At 41.4% G+C, this 11,609-nt stretch overlaps 1 protein-coding gene across 1 annotated transcript; it reads right to left on the bottom strand.

The window, feature by feature from the left end:
• Positions 1–812: 812 nt before the first annotated feature.
• Positions 813–10,478, bottom strand: LOC117806354 (synapse differentiation-inducing gene protein 1-like). The gene is made up of 4 exons (XM_034675264.1): positions 9,880–10,478; positions 7,474–7,965; positions 2,240–2,377; positions 813–1,615 (listed from the first exon to the last, which is right to left on the bottom strand). The coding sequence occupies exons 2-4, from the start codon at positions 7,897–7,899 to the stop codon at positions 1,457–1,459; spliced, it is 723 nt and encodes a 240-aa protein (XP_034531155.1). The 5' UTR covers positions 7,900–7,965; positions 9,880–10,478; the 3' UTR covers positions 813–1,456.
• Between the last annotated feature and the right edge of the window lie 1,131 nt (positions 10,479–11,609).

Genomic DNA, 11,609 nt, shown 5'->3' with positions numbered 1-11,609 from the left:
TCATAAAAAACAAAACAATTATTTTACTTTTTTTCTCAATAAATCAGTAACTAGGTAGTCCTGAGTTCTCCACATGAAACGTAAACATTAGTAGCAAACTTTATCTTCTTCTGGAGGAAAATGGTTTTCATTAGGGTCGGGCAACGTGGGAAAAATATTGTCTTTTCTGACCAGCAGACAATATTTTAAGAACACAATCATTCTTTTCCTGTGTTCTAAACAATTTTTATGCACCATTTTTGCCTTTTCTGTACAATTTCATAATTTTGATCTTGTCTTGTGTCCTCTTTTGTGTCTTCTGAACTTTTAATGTTATTCTCACATTGTGATAAAAAAATTAATTTGAAAACCTGTCAACTTTAAGAGTTCTTGTGTTTCTTCTTTATTGCTGTCTTGCAGAATTCCCAGTGCTTTTGCTTTATAAGAGTGGTCCATGAAGCTTTTTGAGACGTTTCTGGATTGACTTTAGCTTTGTATGCGCTTGAAAGAAACAGCAAATGTACAGATGATTCAGAAGGTGATTAATTTATGTGCTAGAAATAACACATTTTAAGATGGAAGCTTGGGGCCGTAAATAAATGGACCTTGGGCCGCGATTGGCCCCCGGGCCGCACTTTGGACACCCCTGGTGTATAGGAAAGTGAAACTTATAGAACAAGTCTCACATCCAGACTAGTTCCAAAATGTACCCCTCAGTGACTCACTGAGATGAATATCAGGTTTGTTGAAATGTGTCTTTACAAGCCCAAAAATAATCCTATAAAAAAGTAGAGAAAAAATCAGAAGATAAGGACAAGGCAGAAGACGCCTCATCATTCATGCCAAATGTATTTATTGACTATATTTACAGTTCACAATAAACACGAGTTACTGTCCTATCAATTGCTCTGGAAATTTGTGTACAATTTGAGAATAACCTTTGACCTCTCCTGAAAGAGGCCACTCCCTCCTGTTTAGTCACTGATCAATAACAGGTATATTCGTTGAACAAACCTCCTGGTAGCCTGTTTTCCCAAGAAATTCCTTTACAAAGTGGACAATACACAATCGGTTATGGCATCGACAGAGAAAACAGCTACTATTAAGGTAAAATAAAACTGCTGTCAGCGACTATGGCGAAAGGTAGGTAGTTCTTCATTTTAATGAGCAGAGTTTTTTCATGTAAGTACAGCACAGTCTTTGTGGAAGAGCAGTCATCTTTCTCTGCACTGTCTGCTCTTCTTTGTTATTGTGGTGGTGGAATACCTCTGTGGGTGTGTTTCATCCCAGAAATAAAGATTCAGTCAGATCAATATGCAGTCCAAGTGATGCTCCATCCACTCATCTTGTTTTCTCTATCTTTTCTTTTCGCAGACAGCCCCCGCTTTTAAGACAGTTGAAGCGATTTTTTCAACCCAGTCTTTTCCTTTTCCTCCGATTTTGCCTTGTCTTCCATTCTATATAACCTGTCCTAGTGCTATACATGTCCAGGTTTGGACAGGTAGGCTATGAGGGCGACCACCACCCCCACATACATCCCTGTCCCGACAGTGATGGATAGAGCAGCCAGGAACAGGGCTCTTCTGGAGCTCATTCCTGCTCTGGAGAAGTCTCCCTTGGAGATGGCCTTGCCAGTCTGACACAAAAAAAGAGAAAAAAGCAGAAAGTGGAATAAGCTGGTGTGTTACTCATCAGTGTTGAGTGTATGAGTGTATGAGTAGGTGTTAAGCCACAGTTAAAAGAGAGAAAACAAGAAATGCTCTCAGGGAGCCATTAGTAACCATGGCAATTAGGTCATTATACCTCTGCTGACAGTGACAAATGTGTTGTTTGGGTGTTTGGGTTTCCTATCAAAAATGAGCCTTGCCTTTATTCATTCTTTTGACACATTATTTGCTCTTCCGTATAATTGTCTCTGCAATTACTGTGGAAGATCTTGCAAAAGCACTCGGATACGCCGTGCTTTGAGGTTGCGGGGCTGAATTTGAAAAACTCAGTGTGTATTACAAATGAGGTCTCAGCGCCAGAGGCAAAAAATAATATAAAGTCAGTGCACTGCTTAGACAGAACTCATTCACGATCAGAACCTCAATGTTAATGGTGAATTTACGTATTCCGTCACCTGGAACAACTGCGAGGAGGGTCACAGGGTGGAAAATGGGCTGCGGTTGCACTTGTCTAAGTGCCTACGCTCGCTGACCTTAAATAGAATGAATTGTAATCAGAGTTAATGACAGGATCGAGCTCTGTGGGCCTTTACCTTGTGAGAGTAGTAAAAGGCAACGATGCCCAAGGGCCAGAAGCAGCAGAGCATGGAGAAGATGGCGAGGCCCAGGTAGTCCCGAGGGGGTAGCACGATGAAGTTGTCCTCGCTCTCACTGTCACTGGAGCTGTCACTCTGAAAGATAACAGGTTTGTGAAGAGCAATTAAGTGCCAGAAAAGGACAGAATGCACCACTACATACAATTAGTAAGTATTGGGGCTTTCTCATGACTGCAAGATAATTGCAATTCCATTGGTATTGCAGCATTATCACCTGCAATAAACAAATCACAAGTCTGAATTTATCACAACGAATATTATTTAGTGAGGACACGTAATGCTCTCCCACTCAACACACATATATATTACCTATAAATAAAGGCCTGGGTGTAATGGCCATGCTTTCACACCATTTTTCTGCAGTCAGATGGAGCTAAGCTATCAGATACCCTCAGATAAATGAGTGCCAACTTAGAAGTATTAATTCTTGCAACTATTTTAGATTTAGTCACAGTCTTAAGACAGAAATGCCTCTTAGTTTTGGTCACACATTTTGGTCTCTTCTTCTAATTCTTCCAATTCCTTGTGTTAGTTTGATGATTTAGCATAGACTCTCCCAAAATTCAATGCTACTGTGCCGTCTTTGCTGATCTGACTCCTGTGTTCATAATGGGCTGTATTGCACTTTTAGGGCAGTCCCTAACTTGGCCTGTGGTGACAGAAACACTATCTTTGATACTTTAAAAACTGCTCTGCTCTAATATATCGCCAAACTAAGATATACCAAGGTTTTGACACAAAGGTATTAAAGTTAACAGCGGCAAAAAATGTTAAATGTTAAATATTAAACGGATATCATCCAGATGGTTGGTTGTGGCTTTGTCACTAAAATGCTTTTTGAAATACAAAAGAATCATCAGTGACAATGATAAAGATGTATGGAGGCAGTGTGAATAAGTACCTGCAACACACTTGACAACGTCAACACTGTGTCCCTCGACAAATTCAACCAGTATTGAATGCATTGTTTGTATTTTGACGGGCTGATTGGACTCAATGTGGGGGAACTTTCATTGATTTTGAATGTCTGACAGTCCATTAGTCTTGTCTCATCTCTTCAATGAAAACAAAACATTTGCTCATCAGACTTTTTATTCATCATGTATCAATTATGTATTTTTAGCTCATTATTGTCTTGAATTCTTCATGGGAATAAAAAGGCTGTAGACGAACATTTATAATTATAATTGTGGTCAGAAACATTTCATTTTACAGTTATTCTAGAATCAGGAAGGACTTGATGCAAACAGAAGTATTCTGTGAAACATGAAAAACAGCAGACAGACAGAAACTGATTGAGTTTGAAAGCACTCTTTAAAGATACAGTGTGTGGTATTTAGCAGTAGAACAGATTTAGGAGAAATGATATGTAATATTCGTAAGTATGTTTAAATTTGTGTATAATCACTTGAACATTCAAATCACTTGGTTTTTGTTAACTTAGAATGAGTATTATATATCTACATAAGAGCGGGTCCCCTTCATGGAGGCTACCATCTTGCATTGCCCTGTTTCTACTGTAGCACAGAAGGGACAAACTAGTAGCATATGCGTTTTTGTATTTCGTCAGTGGCTACTTGACGAACTTGAAGATTAAGAAGAAGAGAGAGGTTGTTGTGTGCAAGGGAATTTGTATCGATTTACTGTTTTGATTATAAAAACTTAAAAAATGGAGGATCATACTTATCATGCACCATAGGAGCTTCTTGTCCTTGAAGGCCACTGTTGCTTCACCAACGAGAGGGGTGAGCAAGAGAGTGTTCAATCTGCTTGATATCATTAAGTATTCCCATTTCTATACATTGTACCCTTTATATTTATTTATAGCACAATTTCACAGTATTAAAGAATGTTGTCACTAATCGTATATTCTTCATACAACAAGCATGCCTCTTAGATCACTTTCTTTACATCTACAATATGAATTCATCTTGACATTCAAACCTGAGCATTAATGGCTGAATATCGACATGTGGATAGTCAGGTGTATTTTGGACGTCTTCACTTGGGTGTAGTTTGACAACTAGTGCCCCACCACGGACAGTATACATACCCTGTTTTACCACCACCCTGAAAAGGATGTGCTCAGCCAGCTAGAGAGGATTTGGTGCTTCTGTCAACACCCACGAGCGGCCTGACAGATAACACAGGATTAACGGATTGTCCCATCATTGCACGGTGACAGGGGAAACAGCGAGAAGACAGTGTCGTTTATGTGCTAAATTGCTTCTACAGCAGATGAGACCTCCACCATCCCTGCGAACCCCTGACGTGTCTCAAGGCTCTGAGCGTTCAACAAGCTCCTGGTCCTGTGCTTCGATACTGAAACTCAGGGCCACGAGGGCGGAGGGGGGCTAATGAATGAAAGATTCGACTGCCACTTGGATACATTGGCACATGGTGCCTGCAGCGAGGATGGCAATGCGACTGCACAGGTGACCTTTTGGAGAATGCTGCCTTACTTCTCTCAGCTGTCCCAGACACTGAGTGGATGTTTGTCTTAATAGATAGCCGCGAGAAGGAGCAGGCTTCATTTGTTACTCTTGCTGCCTGTAGGGATCAATCCAAGAGAGGAAAGAGACGGCACAAAATCGAAATCGATATGTAAGGCAGGAACCGAACCAACCATTTTAGAGGTAATTACAGAACAGTCAGGGAGGCAGACAAAGAAACCAACCATACATGTTCACTGATTTAGCTTCTAATCTCATCTACATTTACCACGTCATGCAATCTAATGTAATTATCTTGAGCTATTTCAGGAGTGTTTCTGTGTAGAAACCTTATTCAGATGTAAGAGGGGAGTGGAGGACAGCAGAGCTATGCCATCCAAACAATTTCCAAAGCAACCTTGGTCAAAGAAAGATTATGAAGCGCCCTGTTATCTGCTTTATGAGCTCCGTCCACCTGGACAGCGGGTTGTGATCCATCAGAACAGCAGCTGGTCATAACCACATAATCTGACATCACATGAATAAACCTGTGGGGAACAAATAGCAGTAATCTCCTTTCATCTTTGCAGCAGGACCTGATAGCACAATTGAGTGATTGGTGCATTCAGTGCTACTGACAGTGGCCCTGACACCCAGTCTGGCTGACTGGGATCACACTCCCAGTCTGGTCTGAATCCAGATTCCCTGCGCCTTTAATAACCCTGTCGCTGCTCTCTTCCAGGCATCATTAGAGTCTGGGGGCAACAGTCGACTCCTAAGCAGGACACCCATAGACTCCAGCATCCTGTTAGTCCGGGCTGTCACTGTGGAATCATCCCCACACTCTTTTACTTTGTTACCTTCACTTTATTTTTTTCTGTCACACAGATGTCAAACATCTGCTGAAAAAATATAGAATTACATTTTAGAGCTACACTACTTCAACGCATGTCCAGACTTGTTTGACTTGGCTGCCTTAAAAGATGTCTTTACTTATGAAGGGAAAGCATAAAGTGTGAGGGCTAAACTAAACAAGTCTGATTAGCATTATTTAGCATTTCAACCTCCTTTGATCATAGCTACTTGACACTGAGGAGTTTTTAGCCAGTTATGAAACTGACTGAAACTAAAACAGATGCCTCCTTATGACTTACAAAAGCAAACAAGACCATTAACATGAAGACTGACACAATTATTTCAGATGTCTGAAACTAGAGTTTGTTTGCATTTTCCACCGCAAAGACTCACATTGAGTGAGACGTCTGACTGCTAACAGAGAACAGGAGGAAATACAGTATGATGACTCAAACTGAAAGTTCGTCTGACACCTACCCCAACAGCAGTGGTTACAAGCATTTAAAATGACCATAAAGATGTGATATGTCGTGCTTCTGATGGCCTTGTTTGCTTTTATTGGTCATAAAGAGGTATCAGTATTAATTCAGTCTGTTTCATAACCAGCTGGTAATTCCTCACAGGAGCTTTAAGGTATCATACACTTATCTCAGTGTGCTGGTGATAGTTAATTCTTATAGTCATAATTCATCTTTTTCGGACAAAAAAAACATATCCTCAAAAGTCACAGTGGAAGTAAAAGAGAGTTTAAGTCACCCTGTTGCTAGGTACCATGACATTGTACATTGATTTCATTGGTTGAATGATGTGCTATGAAACTCATCTGCTGATAGAAAATGTTGTATCATGGTGAAATGTCACAGACATATTCTGAAAGTTGAGGATATGTATGAAGCCTTCATAGAGCTCTGTTCTGTTTCACGTATCTTAAGACTGCATCCGTGCACCTAAAAATAGGCACAAAAGTCACAGAGACTCAAGAATGAAATGCAAAGAAACACAGGTGCTGAGCAGAAAGTCTCATATTGCGTCGGGAAACTTGAGTGCTGTTCACATCTGATTCATTCCCTCTTTCAATTTGATACGGAATAACTTAAGCTCCAGGCTCACCTGCTCTGACAGCCCTGCATCAGCACAGCCCTACCTAATACTCTCACAGCACGACATTACTTATCGCATTAATAGCAGTCGCCGCCATGTCTCTATCTATCTACTGGGCCTCCAAGTGACAAGAGCTGGCGCAATCATCAGCCCAAAGAGGTTGCTATACTTCTTCCGCTGCCAACTCATGAGCCCTCTGTGTCTTAGATAAGTTCTGGATGAAATTAGATTTCTAACCCTTCTTTGAAGACTTGACTGTCATGGTTTCTTAGCCCTAAAAGAACAGTATACTTCGTAGATGATCTTGGATGTGTCACTTTCTTAGGATGTAATTATAAAACAAAAGCGAGTAATAGATTTCAAAGACTCCTGTAATTTGACCATTAAGAGAACAGAGTGAGAAGTGAGCGTGAATCACACTGGCAGTCTATTAAAATGAAATAATAAGCGTCTCTGTGCACTCCATGACTCACTTGCTGCTGAAAGGTGGCTCTGACAGTTACGAGTAAGTGCTATAACGCTTTTCATTTCATAAAGAAACTCCATATTCTAGTCAGTCTATCAAAGTCTGCCAAATGGCTCTTACTTCTATCATTTCTTCGTTAATGTGTGTAGTTAGAGTAATTATTTCCGTATAGCTAGAGAAGAAGTGAGAGACTTTGAGTATAACTATTTTTACATCAGGCTTCCAAACCTTGACCTACAAATAAGTTATCACGAAAAACCTGCAAACTGATCTATTGAAAGGATCTGATTAATTTTTCTTAAAGCGAGACCTCTGACCTCGTACTCAGGACCCTGCTCCTCCTCCACATCGTACGACACCGTCTGGATCTTCGTGTCCTTCTCTCCCTGTGTGCTGTCCAGGTTGTTTTCTGTAGAAACTGCGTCCGCCACTGTGTCCTTACTCTCCGTGAACGTGGTCTCAAAGCTCTCACTCTTGGAGTCCTTGCTATGCAGACTCACGTCATCCTTGTACAGAATAAAGTTTGGTCTGTAGAAAGCTTCTACAGCCAGATGCAGGGATGTAGCATCCAGGTACTGCTGAGTCTTATGCTTGCCATTAGTCCCGGTGTAGTAGTACCCAATGAGGCTGTCCTGGTAAGGCTGGCTCGGGTAGTCGCACTGGTAACCCTGGTAATCGTTGTTCACCACGTGTTTGCTGGTTTTGTCGAGCAGGGGGTTCTGGAGCTCGCTGAGGCTCTCCATGATGGCACGCTCAAATGTCTAGAGGATCAGAGGGGGAGGTCCAAAGAAGATTTGGCAGTCCAGTAGCTGGAAATACATGAAGGGTATAGTCACAACAAACAGTGAGAGAAAGAAGTAACAAGCAGTTCAATCAGACCCAACATGAGGCTTTTTTGCTGAGAAGTAATCTAGGACGTGGATCCAGTGCAGTGAACATGACATTTCATCCTGTGTGGCGATCAGCATTCCTCTCACAAGCTAGTCTGTGCCAGAGAATCACCATCTGCTGTATGTTCAACTGTTGCATCTCACACCTCCAGATTCATACAAACACACAGGGGGAAATATCTTCCACACGTCTCGGCTAACTATATTAAAAACCAGAGAAAGCGTGGCAGGTGGTGCTTCATTTTGTACTGCATACTGATCACTCAGACGGTCTGTGATCTGGCCTCCCTGATTTCAGCTGAGCGCCTTCAAATACAACTGAAGATTGTGACAAATATTTGATTAGAAAGTTCAGTCAGAAAATGGGAGTGTGGGATAAAGACATTGATTGTACATAGAGATGGGCGACATGTTCCTCGCAAGTACAAAAGTGATGCCAAAATATCCTCTGTAGGCATATGTCTTGTTATTCCTCCTATTTTTGGCATGGAATAACTAGCTACATCCTCAATTCACAAGAAGTTAGGATGCTGTGTAGAATATTGTTGAAACTAATTTTTATGTTTTGCAAATTGTTTAAATTTTATATTTCATTGAAAATAGTTAGATGACACTACACAAATGCTAAATTTAATCCCAACATTTAAAAAAGTTTGGATTTATGTGAGAAGTATTTAGATCTCATACTTGAACTGTTGTCATATCAGTTAGCATGAAAAGTCTGGAATTTGTGACCTTTACTGAAACTGCTCAGCAAGGGATACTCTAAATATTTTGGCCTCACTTTTGGAGAGCTGTCGTGTCATCCGTTTTAATGTTGGTCTACAGGTAAAAACAATAACTCAGCTTGACTTTAAGAGGGGCCGTAAGGTGACAGGTTCAACAATAAGGCATTCTGTGATTCCTTACCTTTGGGTAAGCAAGTGCTCTGTTTTGTTTGGTAAATCAAGGGCATCTTGACATAATTTCTAAGCAAATCTTTGATCATTCTAATCTAACAATATGAGAAATGTACAACTTATATTTACTTTAGTGAGAAATGAGCCACAGGGTGACAGTATATCTTATAAATTTAAAATATTTTGTGCACATTGGAATTTCAAGTATGATACGAGCCTGAGTGTGTAGCCTAGTGCTTTCTTGGGCTCCAGTAAAGAAATACAGGTCTGCAGCAGACCTTTGGCCACTGTGACCCTGAGGGGATAGAAGCTCGTGCAGCGCCTGTAGGTCTCAGAGGTGTTTGGAGCTGAGAAGCATGAAGAAAGTGGGCCAGGCACTGCATCTTCCTGAGCCCACTCACTCCAAAGAACCAGGCTCATATCTTCAACACAGACCTGCGGTCTCCATCCCCACATGCCTCTGAGGCTGAGCCACTCTCCAGATAACAGGGAATTCCATTACACACTACATTACACTACAAAAACCACATCCCACAACCACAAATAATTAATCTGACAAGAGAAGATGTGCACTTAGCGCATGGGAGCCTGTGCTCTGACTCCACAATTATTAATGAACACGGGCACGTACACTCTCTTTCTCTCTTTTATCTTATCTTTTTATCTATTCTTTAAACAGTTAATTACTAACATGACACTGCTTTTCTCCCTCATACACAAAGACACACTATTTTGATTATTTTGATGGCATTACACCTTCTTTTTACCTCTCATAACACTACAGAAATGTAAAAAGCAAATTATGGAAAAATCACCCTGTTTGAGCTGTTATGATCATTTGCATCAAGCGAGATCGGATTTCGACCCCAGGATCATAATATTAAGATACTACTTTCGATATTAGTAGTTCAACATCTCTGAGAAAACATCCTACCTTGATGTGAAATCCTCCCGTAGCTTTGCTCAGCATCGTTCCTCGGCGCAAACTGACTCTTTATAGTCGGACTGACGTTCCTTCCTGCTTCACGTTATCACTTTGGGTAAACTGCCATCGTAGCAAGTCATACAACATATGGCATCCGTGGAAAATGAATTTATTCCGGGCGCGCGAGGAGAACGGACTTTGCTCGCGGAGCTCTGCTCGCCATGGCACCGCTGCCGCGTCTGACAGGTAGATTTTACGCACAGTGTGGCACCGAGCTCAGACTCCAAACAACTCCGACAGAGGCTCAGCTGACTCCAGCTTACTGATTGGATGTGCGAGGCGCGCTCTAAACTCTAATACCGACCACGGACTTGACATTTCCAAACTCTCCTTGCCTTGATTCAGCGTCTTCCTCCAGCCTGGTGTCTCATATGCTGGCAGTGCTTTTACGCCCCCCTCCTGAGGTTGTATTATTTTGTGTCGTTGCATAAGCAGAGAGTCTTTGGAAGGAGGTTGGGTGCGCCCTAACAGAGTTACTGTTTTGGATCACACGAGCCAGCGTTCCTCAAACTCATTTGGTTCCTGAAATAATCGCATCGCTTGTATAACTCACACCACTGAATAGCAGTTTAAGTGTTATTCCTCCCCTCTGAGAACGCCCACTACCTGTACACAACACAGCACGAAACTTCACAGATCATCTTTCATACAGCTCTCATTCCGCTGCATTAGTTTAAGGATTCCCCTTCCTCCCATCAATTCAGCTTTTATTCTCTCATAGAATAATATGCACCCATTTACCTTCATTTCCTTATCCCTGTAGCAATGTATTGGCTCTGAATTGGTTCCAAAAATAGCTCAGGAATGAGCCACTATTAAATTCATTGCACATTTATATTTGATTAATATTTCAGGCAAACCTCATGCATTTATCATGAGCCTGCCAATTTGGTTGTGCCATTAACCCCCCCTCTGTTAAGCTGCTTATGATTTCCATGCCACAATTTATCACTGTAAACACTGTTTACATAACATTAATATGGATGTATTTCCTATGCAGACAAACGAGCAACATAATAGATTCCACTCAGAAAACTAAGCCTCGTTTATTTTTGTCCCACTCGAGAATAATCATGACATAACTACAGTATTTACAGTGTGGCTGTCTGAGCTTCAGACGGATGTAAACACCAAAATCAGCAACTATCAGAGGCTGTAATGCCACGCCAAGAGCTAAAAGACTGATATACAGCCTCTGAACACTGGACACATATCTTATTCAGAGGGAGCACTCTGTTCCACAGGCTCATAAAATGTCTGGAGTTAATAATGTGCAAGCCCAGGCTCTGTCACTTTCACTGGGAGATATGCATTAAGGTGCTGATGGACACTTTATGGGGGAAACATGGAGCTGCATTTATAAGACTGGGCACACATGAGCTGTGTCTCATTCTCGCTCTCACAGAGTCACCTTGTGTTCACATGCACGGGGCGATGTGGCATAACAGCCCTGCCGTCTCCGTGATGGATACCACTCCCTCAGGAGACGAGTATATTACAAGAGGGGACGAGGAGGGGAGCAGAACCTGCAACCGTTTATCCATTATTCCTGTTTCTTTCTCTCTCTATCCATCAGGCTTCACAGCAGGATCCAGAATATTATGTTTTATCAAAGATCTATTTCAGGAGGTGAAGAAAGATTCACATCTTTACCTTAAATGTAGCCCTTCAGGGCTTCA

This window comes from Notolabrus celidotus, chromosome 22 (genome assembly GCF_009762535.1).
Source record: "Notolabrus celidotus isolate fNotCel1 chromosome 22, fNotCel1.pri, whole genome shotgun sequence".
Taxonomy (NCBI): Eukaryota; Metazoa; Chordata; class Actinopteri; order Labriformes; family Labridae; genus Notolabrus; species Notolabrus celidotus.
The sequence above is the reverse complement of the archived record's forward strand: the minus strand, read 5'-3'. Positions and strand labels throughout refer to the sequence as shown.

What these genes read in the sequence shown, in the direction of transcription:
- LOC117806354 (XM_034675264.1), bottom strand. Translation starts at nt 7,899, where the DNA reads ATGGAGAGCCTCAGCGAGCTCCAGAACCCCCTGCTCGACAAAACCAGC. An exon ending in AGCAGGGTCCTGAGTACGAG is followed by an intron (nt 2,378 to 7,473) that starts GTCAGAGGTCTC and finishes GTTATCTTTCAG; the next exon opens with AGTGACAGCTCCAGTGACAG. An exon ending in CCTTTTACTACTCTCACAAG is followed by an intron (nt 1,616 to 2,239) that starts GTAAAGGCCCAC and finishes TTTTTGTGTCAG; the next exon opens with ACTGGCAAGGCCATCTCCAA.